Source organism: Platalea leucorodia, assembly GCF_965183815.1.
Source record: "Platalea leucorodia genome assembly, chromosome: 2".
Taxonomy (NCBI): Eukaryota; Metazoa; Chordata; class Aves; order Pelecaniformes; family Threskiornithidae; genus Platalea; species Platalea leucorodia.
In genome coordinates, this window is record NC_138824.1 from 98,420,253 (window position 1) to 98,439,225 (window position 18,973).

At 40.7% G+C, this 18,973-nt stretch overlaps 1 protein-coding gene across 1 annotated transcript in view; it reads right to left on the reverse strand.

The window, feature by feature from the left end:
- Positions 1–1,336: 1,336 nt before the first annotated feature.
- The window catches only part of SH3BGR (SH3 domain binding glutamate rich protein), a 29,268-nt gene continuing 11,631 nt past the window's right edge, over positions 1,337–18,973 (reverse strand). The window contains exons 3-7 of the mRNA XM_082334211.1: positions 17,193–17,273; positions 9,868–9,981; positions 5,249–5,278; positions 3,117–3,224; positions 1,337–1,837 (exon numbers count right to left, since the gene is read on the reverse strand). Of these exons, the coding sequence (XP_082190337.1) occupies positions 3,159–3,224; positions 5,249–5,278; positions 9,868–9,981; positions 17,193–17,273 (291 nt within the window). The 3' untranslated portion in view covers positions 1,337–1,837; positions 3,117–3,158. The remainder of the gene's footprint in view (positions 1,838–3,116; positions 3,225–5,248; positions 5,279–9,867; positions 9,982–17,192; positions 17,274–18,973) is intronic.

The window sequence follows — 18,973 nt, forward strand, 5'->3', positions numbered from 1 at the left end:
GGATGAGGGATATTGGCGGACACATCTCAGGCTGCGGTATCCACTTACGAGCCTCCCGTTCCTGACATTGCCCAATACTTTCTTGGGCCTGTTGACATTGTCAGTCTCCGTAACATCCTGTGACAACAAATTCCAGAAGTTCCCAACCCAGCGTATAAAAAGTGGTCTCTTTTATCTCTTTTAAGCTGATCTACTAATTTCATTGTGTATTCTAACTGTGTATACTAATTTTCATTATAGCATTGCAGGATTTTTTGCCTAACAGTTCTGTATTCATCTTATTCACGGCCTTTATGATTTTTGTAAATGCCTTGGCTTCCTCTCCAAATTGAAGAGTCTTTTCAGTCTCCTCATGGAGCAGCTGTTTCATCCTCTCTAATTGTTGTTTTCTCTGTACCTCCTCTTACGCCACTACGTCTTCCCTGAGATGCAGAGACCTGACTGCACAAAGTGCTCAAGATGTCGACTCCGCAAGGCTTTATACGGCAGCGAAGTCATGCCGTCCTCCTGACGGTGCCCGGCATTTTCCTGGGTCTTGGCTGCTGCTGCATGTTGAGCTGACGATTTTGGTGAGCTGCAAGTGAGGACTCCAAGGTCCTGCCCTCAGCTGGACCTGCCAGCTCTGAGCTCAGCATCACCTACAAGCGTGAGAACAGCACAGACAGAGCGCACTCCTTTCCCATCCATCCCCTCCCAGCAATTGCAACCTTAGATGTATTCTGAACAAAAAAATGTACCCACTCAGGAGATTCAGGAAACCTCCACAAATTTTTCTTCCTCTTTATTTGTTGAGTTACTGTTCAAGCACTCACAGTATAGGAGATCTCAGCTTGTAAAGCCAGCCTTTTCTTGATCACTTAGGCATAAACTTGTGGTTCCTTTGGAGGTTGTTTTGTCCATGAAGCTATGGGCTACTTTGGCAATAAGCATTTCTCATCCCCTCCCTTCCTCGATAAGCAGTTTTTATGAATCTCATAAAAGCTAATTGGACAAGGGACGGAAATCCAAGCTCCGTCTTCCTCAGTGAATTTCTAACCAACAGTTACAGCGTGAACATAGATTAATTTCCTCTGCCTCCCTGGCCCAGTGAATACGGATGTATCCATGAAGACTGACAAGGCTGCAGTAGAAGGGACTGGGACATCTCTTTCCTGCAACGCAGACTGTGTATCCTCGTGGTTGGGCTCTTATACACAACAGAAACATCCGCAGGAACGTTAGGCAAGGTGAAGGACTTTGTGTAGCCTACAAACATAATGATGGAGAAAACTTAACTTTACAGATCTTAGCGCAGCTTGCTAGGGTTAAATTAATGCTTTTGCAGACAAAGAACAGATATGACAGAAAACGCATTTATTTAAACTGCTGTACAATGGAAATCTCAATCATTTTCAAAAGCCAGCTGAGGGAGAAGTGACTCACATAGTTTGTATACAGGAAGCCTCTTTGCAGTTTTCAGTGCTGAATTTTTCTCTGAATACATCACTTGTGTGAGTGCAGTTATCTGCGGAGCGGCAGCAATGTGTTTGGCAGTAGATAAACATGGAGAAAGACATGGTTCCTGCCCTGAGGAGCTTACAATCTAAAATGCGACATGGACAATACTATTCCAACATATAACAATCAACTGAAATATTATCAGTCAGATATAAGAAGACCCATTTTAACAAGCAATTGGAATACCAAATATATATATAAAGGCCACAGGTAGGACAGAGTGGTGTCTTTGTTCTGTTATGTATTTATATGTTCATATGTCTACAGGCATGAAAGGTAGTGATGCTTTGCTTGAGAGTGATTTTATTTTCTTTGGTGGGGCTGCTCCAGCTTGTGCTTCCTGAACAAAAATAAGGAAAATTAGATTAGAACTTAGCACTCCTGAGATTTTACATGTCTGAACACTGGACAACATTGAGATGAATTTATTCCCATGCAACAGAGCAACCCAGATTTGGGAGATGTAGCGTGCAAGAAGCAACAGATTTTCTGTCCTGTCTCCACATCTGCGTACGGTTCGTGAAACGTATGGCAACGACCTCAGAGGCAGAGTTAGCTGGGAATCCCACTAGTTCTAGAAAGAGCATATCACACTCTGTGTCTGCAATCAGGAGGCAGTCCTACCACCCAAGGAAAAATCTGCTGGAAATTCCAACTTTCTTGCAGGTTAACAGTTTTTCCCTAGTAAGTGGTTGTTTGATCTTTATTTCTGTGCAGAGGAGAAGAGACAGTAGGAGGAGGAAGAAGAAAACCCAAACAACATTAAATTTGAAACCACGTGCTGACAAAACTGAAGCAATGTGAGATGCTCATACATCTATACAGGCACAAATTCTGCCTCCCAGATGCTTCCTGTTTTGAGGTTTTAGAGTCACATTTGGCCTAGTTGCTAAGGCAATCAGAGTAATTTTATAGCGTGTCATATTTCTGGTCAGGCTCCTTTCCCTTCCCCAGTAATTTTTTTTTTTTTTTTTTTTTTTTTTTACATTTCAACTGAGTTTGAGAGAGGGCTTCATTTGAGACATGAAGCTTTCAAAAGTTTTGGTGAAATAAGTAGCTGAGTAAGAGAGGAGAGAGACAAATTCTTATCCCAGATGAAAGAGAAGCTGCAATCAATCTAATGGTTAAGTGTACGTTTGGCCCACCGGTTGGGCACTTTGTGGATATATACTGACCACTCGCGCAGTACACACCTAGCGTGCTGCAATGTGCATTGCTCGTGCTTCAGGGTCACAGCAGAGAGCTAGGGGATACCGTAGGAAGATGCTAAGGAATAAGCCCAAAGTAGATGTCAGAAGCCTGGCAGGGAGGTGAAGGTCATAGGAGCAACGGGGAAAGGATCGAAGGGCCTGCAGTATTTGGTGGATATTAGGGATCACAGAGACAGCTGTGTAGGAAAGTCAGCTTCATTGGTGCCACAGAAATAGGGAAACCTAACTGAGTCATGAAGGGCAATAGTTCTGACTAACCGTTATGTGTCAAATATATAATACCTTTTTTTGGTTTTGGTACGTTCTTTCCATTCTTGTCATTGCATATAACAACAATATGTACAAAATTTTCAAGTTTATGTTGCTTTAAGAACATTTAGAAACTGTGCTGGATATCTTAATAGTTACCTGAAAACCTGTTCAAGAAAGAATGTGTCATAGGGAACTGTACTAAGACTCTTCTTGCTCCTCTACCTCTTCCTTTTCTTCTCCCTCGTCCTGCTTTTCTTCTTCTTCCTTTTTTATAGAAAGTAGTTGTAGTTATTATGTAGGAAATGAAGGAAAAATAAACAGTCTTGAAATGCAGAACTCTGGTTTTGCAACTGTTATGTTTCTAGTAAATGCAATATTATTAGAGCTTTAAAAATAGAACAGAGGAGTAATGATGTATAGAGTTTTTAATCTTAACATGCCAGGGCTCTAGCTTTGTGGAGTTAATAGGCAAATGCTGGAATACAAGAACCCTCTTCTTAGACAGGTTAGAACACAGTACATGGTTAAGCTGTACACAGATATTCGAGATCAAAATGGGAATATGAAATATAGGTAAATATGACAAGAAGTTTAGTATTTTTAATTATATGCTTTCTTGGAGCAGTAAACAAGTCAAGATTCATGGCACAGGAACTAGACTCCTGACTAATCTAAAAATCATGCAAAGTCAGATAATACAGCCCTGTTTCTGTTTCAAAAGTTCTTATTTCTTTCTTTTATAGAGGAGAAATGGTGCAATTTAAAGGCAATAGCCCTTTCCTTCAGTCAACCAAATGGACAGTTACCTGAAAGGTAGCATTTACGTAACACAGACAACAATCTGTGTTTATTGTCTTTTAAGAGCTAGTAAATAAAGCTTCAAAGTGTAGTCCTGCTCTGGAAAAAACAACTGAAAATGGCATTGTAGGCTTCTCTGCTCCTTCTCTTCCAGCAAACTCTTGATCCAAGGCACTCCATCTGCATGTATAAACAAGCTTTATCTCAAAGTGTCATACCTTCATATACTACCTAGACTACAAAAATTATGGGAATTTCTTCCTGGTGTAATCAACCAATCAAAGAATACATAATTAGTTTTCAGTCAGGACTGCAGGTAGTATATGAGCAGCACAGACCTTAGGTTTCCCTCTCAGGCACAAACTGTCTGTAAGAGAGTCACACCTGAGTCACTGAAGTAAAAACTTGCTTAAACACGTGCTTGGGAATGGACCTGTTGTAATCAGATTCCTGATTTGAATCATTGTTTTTCAAGGAAAACCACTGCACTAAGGGATCAACCCTGCAAAACCAGAAACGTAACGCGAATGTCTACACAGGTCAGCTGGATTAGAAGTTCTCGTGCCAAAGGAATATTGCCTCTTTCAGCATCTTCCCCCAGGAAAGGTGCCTTTCATTAGAACTGCTTGAAACAGGGCCAGGCAAGCTCACAGACAAGCAACATCTTTCAGATATTAACAACTTCAGTTCAAAATTCAAGTCAATTACCTTTTACAGAAAAAATGGGTATTTTTCTTCATTGAAGCATTAGTTAGTGGTGCTGGGGTGCACTAATCAGCCTTAACAGCCCTCGCCAATGTCACCAGGAGCTCCCACGCTTTGCCCATAGGCCCAGGAGCTCTGTTTCAGCTGCCAGGTCCACAATGCATGACTGACAGCAGGCATGTGTATGTATACACATGTATATATACATGTATTGCAGTTTGGAAGTGGGAAGATGTAAATGTGTCCTCTTATAGTTGCAGGTTTGTAGTGGAAAATAGCCTAAAGTAATCATTAGTTTTACTGGGAACACTGAGGAAACATTCAAGGCATAAACTTGCAATGCTGGGCAAAGCAGAAAAGTGTATAAGGATTTGCACCTGGGTCTCACAAATTCTGGCAAGGAAAATATTTCCTTAACAGGCAGAACTGCCTAAATTGTCAGAATGACTCTTTCACACTCATAACACTGAAGATGTAATCAGCATGGTGTTAGTTAGCGATTGTCAAAGATATAGCTGTCTTGGGAGTCCTTGGCAAATTTTATTAAAGAATCTGTGAAAGACAATTTCTCTTCCATTTACAGTTTTTAATGATTAAAGGCCTGTCTTTGTTCCCAAACAATAAGACTATGATGTGACCAATAATTTTCCCTAGCAGAATATAATACTAGTATATTTAGTTTCATGAATGAGAATTTACTCTCTCTTGAGTGAAGCAATGAGACTGAAAAGGAATTAAATGCACACAAACAAAAGATAAAAGCAAAATGTCCAAATATACTATACCCCTGTTGCTGCATGTTCTTCCTTGCTTTCCTACATAAGAGATACAAAAGAAAATGTTTAAAAGATAGATTAAAGAAAGAATATCAGAGGTCATACAGGCAAAACACAGCAGAAATTAAACACTGAATTTAGGAAAATTATGTGGAATTCAGTAGATTTATTTTGAGATAATGTCCTCTAGATTAATTTACAAAGCACATTTAAGCTAAGCTTTTCCTTTGAAAAAGGGCTATAAAATCATTAAATACAGCTTCCTTTTTCTCAGTTACTTCCAATCAAATCTGCTTCATTGACAAGCAAAGCATTAGAGCTGGGGTTTTGTTTGATTTTTCAGGTGGGGTTTGAGGTTTTTTTGTAATTGGCTTGTCTGCAAAATGAAAGTTAAATCAGAATTATACAGAGCCTTATCTATGTTATATATCATCACTCAGAATCTGGCTTGCAATTCTGTTAACTGTTGTAGGCTGGAACAGATGCCTTGGCTCAACAGTACTGGGGAATAAGAAATAATACAAGCTGGGTTTAGACTGTGGATTGAGCAAAAGTGATGAAGAGAAGAGATAAAAAAGAGAAAAAAATATAAATGTACAGTGAATAGAATTTAATGTTAGATACCAAGCTGGTTATCGAAGAGAAGAGCTAATCTCACACAAAATCCCAAAGAGAAAGGGCAAATAGAATAGCACCATGCAGAAGGCATGACCGGTTGATACGAGTTTGCATAGAATGAATTGAGATAAGGGAGTGAGCTGCAGTGCCAGGGTTTATATATGGCCTGGGGAACTGCTGAGACAGGATGCAGACTTGCATTACAATATGATTTTTGAACATGCTTCTAAAATAATTCTGCCCTGAAGTGAGCCTTATCTGTACTGCAAACTGATATAACTGGGACACCACTTAAAAAATATTCTAACCCCCAAGCTAAAATCTAAAGTTAAAGTCAGATAGTAAAAATAAAGGAAAATTATTACCGTCACATCTAGTGACCAGCAGAGCCCTTGCTGTGCCACGTGCATAGGAGGTCACAGTCTTTTCCTCAAAAAACTCAAAAACAAAGGGACAGACAAAGCAAGCAAAAGGGACACTATATCCAAACAAAATGGTTCCTCAACTTTCTCCATCAGAGGATGGGGATTAGGAATGAAAAAAAGATTAGGAAGAAGTCAAGGATAAGCTTGATGAAGTGATTAGGGAAGGAAAGTATGCAACAGGTTTAAGGTGAAAAAAAAAGTCATAATCTAAATAAACCCTAGTGCAGCTGTCCCTTGGCAACCCAGGCTGAAAGCTGTTCCTGTTATTTACTACTGGATCTGTGTAAGGGACTTTCTGTTTCGACATCTGCTCCGGGCTTTCCTGGGTGCTTGTACGAAGGAGGGGCTGGAGCTGCTGAAGCCTAGGCAGTCTGATGTGAGGTGTGTGAAGAACAACCTGTCGCACTGTGCACTTATCCCTGACACTTTCTGGAGGCAGCTGCTAAATTAAGAGATTCGTTTTTCAGAGGGTTGGGGTCTCTCACTGGCTTCCTCAGGGTCATACCAGCCTGAGACAAAAAGCTGGAGCTTCTGGACTCCTGCATCTCCCAGCAAGGGCAGCAGAAGCAGCAGGGGAGGGCTGCAGCTTCCACACGTACCCACATTGACCTTTGGCTGCCATTCCTGCTACTGAGGCATTAGAGGAGCCTTCTGAAATCTGGGACCCTCCATGCAGCTTCACAATTGAGACAGTCGGTTTATTTTGTTATCTGTCTTGTGCTCATTGGCAAAGACTGCGGTATCTTTATCTCGCCAAGACTTTTCCAGAATTTTTCTATAGCACTGGCATTTCTCCTGCAAAGTCACTGGAGAAAAGCCAGCTGGGTTACACCCCGCATCAGAGAGTCATTTTTAAGCCAGTTTGAAACTGAGTGTTAAATAAGGCCAAAATGCCAATACTAGATTCCCACTGGTATATTAATTCAGAAGCAGGACATAAAACTGTGATGTTTTAATTATGGCATTTTGATTTGAGGGTTTGTCAAAAGAGTACGTTGCCACTCCAACAGGGACCTGACTACTATTCAAAAGATGCAACTGTTTGGCTGCAAAACACAGTGGGCCGCTGATAAAAAGATCACACTTTCAGAACTCAGTATACAGAGACCAGCTCTTAATAAGCTAGAAGAAAACAAGACATGGGTGGGGAGAGCACACATAAAACATCTATTCAGTGTGGTCAAGCAGTCAAACAAGATGTGCTGGGCTGCAGAATGAGAGGAAGAGAGGGAAACACTGAAATTACTGTGTTGATACTACATATATCCTTTAGGACCTAACATCCATTGTAGATACTCCAACAGCAATCTGACAGTCTTTAAATGTATTTAACTTCATAAAACCGTGGGCAGGTAAGGAAATGTTATTCTAGCTTTCTTTTATAAGGGTAAAATGAGATACAGAGACAAAAGGTGGAATTCATCTCACTGTAGCTGCCTCAAAGTTATTCTTCTCATCTAAACTCATCCTCTGTGTGCTGTCTGTAGTGAATGTGAATACCAGAATTTCTACAGAATGATTCATGCCATCCCAACAGAAGTGATAATCGGGATGAACTGTGGCAAGATGGACAGATGCCACGTCACTGAAGTGATTTGTCCCAGGTGACATGGGAAGTAGGCGGTGGAACAGGGTGAAAAATGATTTTCGTGTCTCCCTGGCAGGAGCCACTGGTACCTTGCTGCCTGCAGTGGTGAGTACCCTCTTTAAAAATGAGTGAGACAGGAACAGAAACAGTGCTTTTTTTCTTCCCCTAGGAGCTAATATACACCTGGCATGGTGAAGGTGGGTATCAGAGTTGGACGATTTAATGAAGACTTTTGCTCCTCCTTATGTAAGACCATGTAAGAACATTTCGACACTGCCAATACTGTACAGGTGAAATAGGGGGATTTGTAAGACTAACCATACTTTATGCCCTCATAACCACAGAAAGATCTCTTCGTACACACTATCTTGCCTGGTGCTCTCTCCTCTGCCCATCCCCTCCCTGTAAAACTAAAGGAGAACATATTTTCCACTTACAGATCCAATCCATTCTGTGAGAAATGGAGCAAGGTGCTTGTTGTATAGGAGTGGTATTGCATTATGTCATTACAAAACCTCTCATACACAGCTGCTTGACACATTTGCAGACATGTTCCAGCATTCTGTTGTCATTTGAAAAACATTAGAGTAGACTGCCAGACAGAATGACAAGTAACCTAATCCAGCCAGGGGATGCACTGCAGTTTTACGCTGGGCTTCTCTTAAGAGCTGAGGAAAAAGGTAGTTGATGGCACTCACGTGCAGGCTGAAATTCATAGAGACATGAGAAGTGCCTGGATATAATTTAAGGAGAAATTTCAGTTCCCACTGAGGACTGTCTCTCATCATCGCCATTTTGCAATGTTAAATGGGACTTCCCAGTGTGTGAGACTTGCATGAGGCTGTCTAAAAGCATGCTTTTCCAGCCTAACAATGACTGGTTTGGTCATTGTTAAAAAGGGTAATGGGGAAAGGCTTAGGGAGAGGTGTTTCCTTGGGAAAAACATTGCGGCTAGATGGAAAAAAAAACAAAACGTTTGTTTTGGTCTTTAGTAAAAGAGACGATGCATTTGTGACAGATATTCCACGGGGCCATCTGATCTCTAAACCACAAAAAAACCTGACAAGCGTAAGTGCTTGATCCACCAGTAGACCTACCTCTTTGGGAAGAGAGGCACCTGACACTGCAACATCAACATAAACCCATCCTTAAATGCCAAACCGTCAGAGTAGCAGGAGAAATAAAGCAGCTGGATCCCTATCTCCAGACACAGGATCCATTTCTGCTTAGTCTCTACTGGGTCTAGAACCTGGCCAGTAACATAAACACCCCACTGAGGAAGACACCAGCACACAACAGAATGGTCCCTTTTCACAGGATCCATCTACCTTCCAACCACTTTACTGAAGTTAGCTAACTGCAGGATATTATACTACGGAACTGAAGGAACTCAGATGGCTTCTTCCAAGAATGTTTAGCACTGCAGTTTGAGATCTGCCCATGTGACTGTAATGTCAAACCACGATGCAGGCAGAAAGGATAACAACAGTCTCCATTTCTGCATTGCCCAGGGGTTTCTGCATGGCCTGGAGAAGACCCTGTGAGATCTGGCTTTCTGCAACAGCAGTCAATGCTGGTACATGACAACAAACATTAACAACTAGATTTACGAGCACTGCAGATGCTGGCCATTGATAGCAGCAAATTTTTCCATACAGACAGGGCTCGGATGTCTAGTCCTAAATTATTCTCCATAACTAGAGACTGGTTCCAAATGAACATTAAAAAAAAAAAAAGCTTATGGTAACAAGTGGCAAAAGGAAACTGTTAAATAAAGACAACTGCTGTTGTTCAAGATTCAGAGCAAAGTTCCCTGGAGTTTTATCTAGGTTTCATATCACCATGATGCCAAAGAAAATGCATCCAAAAGACAAGCAGGACCACTCTGCAATCAGTCTTCCCACCCTGAGGCACACCAGGAGGGCCCGTGGGTTTATGTTTCATGCGCTTAGCACAGGTAAAACCCTCATATCACAAAGAGAAAAAGGAAAAATTACCTGTTGATCTTCTGATGGTGACTGATCAGACTGAGCCTCTTCATGAGCCCCTTCATCTGCCTTGTCTTCTGTGTGTGCCTCAGTTTCTTCCGTGGCATCAGACTTTTCAGTCTCCTGGCAGCAAAGGAGAAGTCATTGCTAGCCTCAGGGCACATAACCAACAATTCACTTCTATAGAACTCTTGACTTTACAGTTTTGGGAGGTGTTTTTCTAATTTTGCTTCAGGAGTCAAATGAAAATATACCCTTTTGGATATTTTCCTGTGAAAGGAACACTTGTTGGCATGTTGATCTGTTGGTAAAGGCATGGGGTTTGTGTAGGGAAAACATGAATTCCAGCACTTCTTCCTCTTCAGAGCATAGTAGTTTCTCTAACTTTTCTGTGGAAAGTTTAATAGAAACTGATGCTCACCCTGGTGGCACATTCTAGCTTCAGGAAAAAAAAGCCTTTTTCACCAGCATGCATTCCAATTAAACTTGTCAAGAAGCTACAGAAAACCAGAAGTAATAAAGGATTTCATATATAGTCTCTTAACTTTCTTGTTTAAAATCATCAGGAAACTGTTCCTCAATTCACACACCAGTCTATCAAATTTATTCCAGCGCCATAGAAGGCTCTTTATTTTAAGTCCTGTTGTACTTTCAGCTAGGTAGCTGTGAAAGGTCACACTGGATCACACACTGTGTCAGATAAAAGGAGACCTGTATGGCCTCAAGTGGAACAACAGAAATAGGATGAAATGCAATAGCATGAAGTGCAAAGCCACATTATTTGGGACAGGTAGTTCTGGGACAGAGATTAGAAACAGATGTTTCTACTGCACTTTGGGATCTTGTTAGTTGATGATCATCAAAGAAGAAAAAGATGGATGTATTTAAATAATCACAGAATAACTGAGCCACAAATGTGATGTGACAGTGAAAGAGGTAATAAATGTGATCCTCAGATATATGAGGTGAGGTACAGCTGGCAGAGCTGAAAGCAAATATTAATGTCATTGTATAAGGCCAAGGCGAAAGCTCCTCTGGATCGCTCTGTACTGTTCCAGTCACTCAGGCTCAAGAAAGAGAAATTCAGACTGGAATAGGTGCAGAGGGGGGCTACAGGAATATTTGAGGGAGTGGAGAGCCTGTCTTATGAAAGGGTGACAAAAAGCTTCATTACTTTAATCTATTGAATGTAATGTTGTGAGCGGATATGATGACTCTCTAAAAATAGATCAGAGTAAACATCAGGGAGGGGTAGGATCAGGAAGAGCACCGAGGTAGATGCAAAATTAGTACAAACCGGCTGTAAATAAAAATTCTAATCATCAGCAGTGTGAAATTTCGGAAGATCTTTCTAGTAGAGAAGCAGACGCAAAGGACCTAATTCATTAAAAGGGAATTTGACCACTTCTGAGAGGTGTTATCTGGTGTGGTTACCTCCAGCAACAGAGAATTGGGCTCTGGGGAGGTCCTGTCCTGTGTCATCCTAAGTCTCACACACTTTGGGCAGAGCAACACATCCCTGATTAGAAAACAAGCTCCTTTCTCATCCCTGTGACCAAGCCCTTACAACTCATCCACCTGGTCGGTCTGGCTTTTTCTGCTTTTCCATAATTTCATTTGTCTCTACAGTTAAACAAAAGCCCCCAGTCATGATCCCTTGTCCTTTAAGCTTCACAAGTCCTCCTCCAGTATCCTCATCATATATGATTTCTTCAGCCAGCATACTTAGCCTGCAGAAGTGTGACACTAGCATAGCTATCTGGCTTTTAGCCCCAGAGCAGACTTGGGTGAGTGCTGACTTAGGAATCTTTGTCCCATGATGTGGTGTGCAACGTAAGACGTGCTCTCCTGCTGAGATGCTCTGCTGGATGGGGACAAAAATGACAGAAAGGAGTTCAGGAATGTTTGGAAGCAGATTTCATGACAGAGTGAAGATGGACAAAATACTTCTGCAGTTTTATCTTTTTCTTGAAACTTCACTGTAAGATTTGGTGCCCTTTTGGCAATTTCCTTCTGAATCACGGAAAATATGTTCTATATGTTAGGAGCTTGTAATGAAAAGAGAGTAGGCACATATAGGCTCGTGAGTTCCCCTTCCTCTGCAGAGAAAAACAACAACAGCAAAAAACGTATAAGCAGCAAGCATCACCCTCCCTGCATTCCTTCCCAGCACTGCCCTGCCCCTGCCCTCCTGGCAGCAAGAGCCTTTCCAGGGCTGTGCGGTGAACTGGAGCAGGAGGCTGATCAAGATTAAAGCTTTAAAAAGAAAAACATTTCTATCAATCATCTCACAAAATTTGCGGACTTTGTTACACAGCTGCATGAATGTTTTTGCCAGCACGTGGGGGATGCTTGGGGAGAGGAATGAGCAGCTGGGAGTAAGCAGAAGGAGCCAGAGGAAGGAGGAAAGAGAAAACGCTACTTCTTTTTCTGGCAATATTGTCTCATTTCAAGTACACCTAAAACTGTGGGCTCACTGCACTCTGGTGCTGGTGGCAGTGTTTTTAAAAACAGATCTACGTGATTTGTTTGGCTTAATTTATCTTTTACTTTTCCCCACAAGCTAACAAAACATTTGAAGATTAAAATGTGTAGTAACACAGACATATATTGAAATTCTCTTGTGCAACATTGTGTTAATACATTGTTTTCTTAAGCAAATGATAACTTCCTTACAGATACTTTCTTTGTAGCAGTTCCTAAAATGACAATGATAGTGTTAATGAAAACTAAATTGGTTAGATATTTATTTTCAGCATGTATATTAACATTTCATTTTAAAATCTATGATGTACTCAATATTTTTTTGGCAGATACATAAAATACATAAAGACTGAAGATGGCATTCTAATTAAAACGAACCTATTGTGTAAAATATCTCAGATGAATCACATACTTACTCAGAGCATAAGGCAAAAAAAAGTTGTAGCTGAAAGAACTGAACTCGAGAAGCAGTGTCTTATCAGCCAGAACACACGCGCACGCACACATGCACAAATACATACAGAGTCCTTGTTAATTTAATGGAGAACTGTGATGTTTGGAATATCGTCGTTATACTAGCTCCCCATAGAAACATGAAATTTAATTTTTAACTAATTTCAAAGGAAGTACCATTTATAAAGATTGGCTGACAGGTCATGTTCTCTTTAAATAAAATGCATATACTGTAAATTTGTAATTCAAAGTGGTCTTAGTAGAAGTCTTCTTCAACTAAAAGACTAAAGCTCAAGTATCTCTGGATGTTGGGATATCAAGATTATGGATATTAAGACCAAGAATACTAAGATTAAGGACTGAAGTACATACAAGATTTGAAAACAGACCCTCAGCTCAAGTACATCAGCTTTACAGAGTCCACAGAGCAATTGCAAACCTAAATGATCTTGCTACAAGCTACTGACTCTCTGGACTTCTGGGAAATGGAAGCAGTATTCCCTGACAGTTAATAAAGTTCTCAAAAAACTGACTGTCCCTGAAAATAAAAAGCAATTAATTACCTGCATTCAAATCTTGCTAAGATACTCAGAAGGTGTAGTAATACAGCATACTGTTTGTCATCTGTGTTTAAGTAATAGGCATCTCATTGACAAAACAATTCACCTGTGCCATTTTAGAAAACAAGTGGTGCAGGTGGAGCTTTTAATGGGCTGTTCACACATTACCAATATTTCAGAGCATTTTCAAGAATATTGAGAACAGTTTCAGACTAAACATAAAAGTGATAGGAGCTTTAAAAAGAAACGTACCCAACTTTGGGGGCAGCTGAGACTGACACTCCTGACCCTAGACATGCCAACTACATTGATTATAGCTCAAATGTACACGTCTACTATTGGCACATCACTGTTCATGCCACTAATCCAAGATTAAATGGGATCATTCTATCACTAACTTGAGAGATCTTTGGGTCAGGCACAAAGCACAGCTGTCCTCTAAACCCCAGCCTGCCATGAAATGTGTTTAGAGATTAGAAGTATTCTAGACCAGATATTCCTTCAAGTGAGAAGGTATTTCATATTACTAGACTAAAGAATTTATTAACACAAACACTATGCCTGCTTCTTCTCTGAGGCACATAAAACTGTGCTACTCATCCCTGTTAAATGATGCTTTAGAAAACATGATAACCAGTGCGATGGGGAGGCAACAAGAGAGAGAGAAGATGATGTGAGCTAATTGACCCTTTCTGAAGTACCAAAAATATGTATTGATTTCCTGTAATGTCACTGAGTTTTATGGCCACATAGCACCCTTTAAGGACAAAAATGTACTTGTTAGATATGAAAAAAAAGTGTGAAGATCTTTGCCTGACTCCCACAGTGACCTAAGCAAATAGTTAGCATTTAGAGCTTTGACCTTTCCACCGAGATCTGCAGAACTTTCCATATGCCATCCAGGCATCTAAATACTTGATTGTATTGGATCCGGGAACACGGTGATGGACACAGCAACTGGCCATTTGTACAGTAGTACCTGGCCAGAGCCCTTAGCAGAGGTCTGAACACGGCTGGCTGCAGGGAAGGATAGGCACCTACTTAGGGAGCTGCCCCCCAGCCAGTTTTCCAGCCAGCCTGGTTAACTTTGATGTTGAGTTGCTATTTCCTACTGAAACAATTACAGCTTTTTTCTAAGAGGATACTTAAATAAGTAAGTGTGAAAAGACTACTTTGCATGTGTGCTGCAGATCTCCTTTATATCTGTGTGTATTCAGAGCTTCTTTACATGTGTCTTAGAGTCAATCTGCACCTTGGTGACAACTTATCTGATGTGTCCTAGACATATCAGACTCACCCTGCAATTGTAGATCAGCTTGTACATTAGGCTCTGGCATCATCAGAGCTCCAATACCTAGCAGTAATAGCTCAATGTAAACACTAGACAAGTAGGCCTGCTGACGAGTTGTAGCCACCTAACCCAGAGAGAAGTCAGGGCTACAAAAATGAAAATCTGCAGAACTGAAATGTATTTTACAGTCAGCCGGCTGATGTGGCAATGAATTTAACTACAAGTATTTTGTTGGGAAGTTGTCATTTGTTGAGGGAGTAGCAAAAAGTTCCTCTGCTTGCTCTAGAAAATAGGCTCGAAACAGTCCTGGGTCAGGATCCTCGTGGACTGCACTGTGAAACAGCATCATGGTCATTAAAGAGATTCTCTACTGCTGGTGCAATATGCCACAAAAGATGGATGGAAGAGGAAAGAGAATCTTCTGAGGCAAGAGTATGTATCAGCTTCATATTAATCTTTGTAATGTCTCAGTGAGGTAAAAATCCCTAGAAAGCAAATGCTTAGTGACTGTTTTGTGGTGTTTCCATGCTTTATAGTTTGCTTCTTTTACAAATTATCACCATATTCTGGAAAAAAAGTACAATTCTTTAAGAAGATATTAGTAGGAAACCCTGTCATATGTGTCATCATCCCCATCTCTTCCACACCTGACTCATTATTCCAGATTCATGCTGCTGGAAATCGATGTCACGAGCCATCCACTGTACTTCATGCTAAGGTTGAATTGACAGCCTAATGAAAGGAAAGCAGAAGCAGTGCAGCAAGGTTATTTGTATGACAAAGCACAGCCAGACTGTCACGCAGTGAAGATGCTGAGAAACACCTCTGCAATAAATGCTAAAACACTTGTATATGTCTCTCTCAAATTCAGGAACGGATTTTAAAAGGGAGGTGATGTAAACTACACACAATTATTATGTAAATATCCACTTTTTACATGGATTTTTATAACACTCACTTATTTCCACTTGCTGGGCTGAAACAATCACCACCACCACTAATGCAGCAGTTAATCAGCATAAATCATACTTGCTTGCTACCAATAGCACTAACACTCATCTGCCCAGCAGAATGTACCAAACATATTATTTTCAACATTTACAAAGTTGTCACGAAGTAGAAACTGTAACAGCCTCTGCTGACAGCTGGGAATGAATGAATTCTACAAAAATTGCTACTTTGCCTCATAGACACGCTATCTATACAGAACCTTGCGTGAAGGAGCAGATAATATATGAAGTGGGAAGATGGAAAAATGCAATTTTCTTTATCTCATTGATTTTCCATGTATCTTTTATAATTATTATAATATGTGATGCCTGCAGTCCTTTAAGCCTTTCATGGGTTTGGGGATGTTAATTAAATGAATTCTCACAAGACCCTTGTGAGGTAGGCAAGTAATTTCTATTTCCCTTGGTGGGAGGTGGTACAGCTAAAGCAGAAAGTTTAAATCACTTGCTCCTTATCACACAGGGACTCAGTGTCAAAGACATTTATAGCAACTGTGGCCCTCCCCTGGGTATCTCTTCATCTGTAGCTCTCAAAGCACTTAGCAAAGCCTCCTTTTTCTCTCTGCTTTTACAGAAGTGGAAAAACAGAGCCATTTACAACAGTGTTTCACTCAAAGTTGCTACACAGTTGGCAGCAGAGTTGGACCAGAAGGCAGATCTCATGCTCCAGGGCAATTCCTCAGCCAGGTCACCACAACGCAGCAGAGTTCTCTGCTATCACTCTGGGTCATCGCTCTCTTGATTCATTTCTTTTGTTGAATCACCCATGTTAAAGATGGCAACACCTGCTTATCACCTAACATGATCTCAGGATAAGAGAGCTATAATGCTCTCAGTTATAAAACTTCTAATTAGAAGAAGACTCTTAAAGATAAAACACAATGCTTTCTGTAGAAAGAAGAAAAAGAAAAAAGGAAAAAAAAAAACAAAAAACAAAGAAACATCTTTTTCTTTTGCCAGAAATATATTAGAATATCATTGTCAAAATACAGTGGATGGAGAACAACTGGTAGACTTGCCAAAGGGACTTTGTGACGTCCTGGGTGAGACTTCATCTCCTCAAGGCAGAGGGAGCAAACCCCATAGTGCCAGTCTGCATGTACACGCAGAGGATGGAGGGGGTCCGCATCCCAGTCCCTCTGCTGGTGGCCAGGACAAACCCTGTTTGCTCAAGGTTTGATGCAGGCAGGGGGAAGTGAAAGTTTCTTGTAATTAACACAACCTATAAATAGCATTAGGAAATTCTGCATCATTTAAAAGCTGAACATGATAAAATACTGCTTTGTGTTAACAACAACAACAAAAATCATTAGCTGGAGGCATGGTAACAAGCCTGCAGTGAAAGACAGGAAGAGAGAAGTATTTTCTAGTATTTACTGAACCAGCCATTTTTTTTTCCCTTAAGAACACTTTGCTGCACCAGCATCTAATGTAATGCTTGTCACTGCCCCTTATTTGACATGCTGAGTCATTGCCTATCTCCATCTTTTATTAAAATCAAATAAATGGCCCCCATAGAAGGACAGCAGTGCATACCTTTGTGCCTGGAGGAGGAGCAAGACCCAGGAATGAATAAATAATATTTTCTTCTTTAGCAGAGAAAAAGGATTCAAAATCCTAAAAAAGGAACAAACAAATAACAGTGAATTGGTAACAAAAATCAAACAAAAAGCATAGGAGGAAGAGACTAGTCCAGGCAAATCTTTCTTACACTGATGAGAATGACTATGCATTTGTACAAGCGCCTGCATTGCCTAAGACCGAGGAAGAAAACTCAGATAAAGACAGTTTCACACTGGCTGGCAAAATGAACAAATGGGCAAATCTCTCCAGAGACTTACACTTTAATTATATCACATCTATGTCAGAATCGGATAAAATTAAACATCTCATTTTAATGTGCCTCAGCTGTACACACCAAAGCAAAGCTATTCCCATTCAAACGTTAAAATAAAACTTGCTGTGAGTAAGAACACAAAATAGGCCCTCAAAATCCTGGACAGCTTTATGGCAAATAAAATGCAACAGTCAATGTAACAGCACAAGTGAAATGATAATGAGGAAACTGTTTATTTTAAAGAAAGGCAGTCTGGTTAGAAAATGCAGTTACTTTTCAGACAAACTTAGCAAAGGACTGTGTTGTTCCCTCTGACATATATGTACCAGCCAAAATGTCTTGTCCACATGTGAACTGCAGTCATAAACCAATATGTTAAATGCCCGTTTTCTCTTCAGTGCTAATATAACCGAAAAGACGTGAGGGATGGCTCCTATTCTACCATCTAGAACTTGCACGGTCTTTACTGTATTCACCTGTACAACTTTCCTATCAGTTAAGGAAGCTTTGCTATCACTAGGTTGTTACTGGGAAGTTCATGACACATATTACACAGGTAAAAATCAACATGTATTTAAGATCTCAGCAGAAACTCTGTTCATAAGTGACTGGCCCACAATCACACAGCAGCTCTGTGTAGGACAGGAGACTGAACGCATGTCTGCTGAGTCCCAGACTACTGCCTTGACCACGTTATCATCCTCCCTCTCATGCCAAATAACTTCACAAATAGAAGCCTGTAAATAATAAGGTGCTGACTCATCCTTGAGACTTTTTTGTAAAGCTGGGTTAGGACCTGAGTTGTTTTATTGGGCTGTTTTAGTATTTCCAGAGAATAAATTATTGGCCAAGGGTAATCCTAGGGAAAGGCTGGAGTAGATGGTTTAGAAGCCACCTTAACATCAGCAAGACTGGAATCAATGACATTTCAGTCCAGTTTGAAAGAGGTAACATAGCTTAACAGACAGGATAAATGACAGCCTGTTTCACTGATTTATCTAAGGGCCAGATTGGCTTTCACACAGACCTAGCTAAAGGCAGTGGGAACGGTCCGGGCTGGGAGAAGCTCCAGAGCACATTTTGCCCTGACCAGGCAGAATACCTGCTGCTGCTCCAGGCCACCCATTTCTCAAACCTTCTCTTTGCTGTTTTCACGTTGCTGTGGGGTTCTCCTTCTTATCTAAACCAGGTCTGCCCTAAGTATTTAAGAAAGCCAGTGTCTGAAGTCTAACCCATAAACTTAGGAGCAATACAGCAAACAAGAACACAAGGATTTTCTGCAATTCAAAGGGCTGGAATTTGACATGGGCCTTTGACAGGCCATACAAACACGGGAAGCTTGTGTCCTCCTGCATACCACATACTCACAAAACAGCCTAAGCAAACTATGGCACAAGATGTCAATAGCTGGGAAACAAAGGGAAGACTATAACAAGGAAGGGCCATGAAGTGGACTTGATATTTTATATGTGTCGTTAGC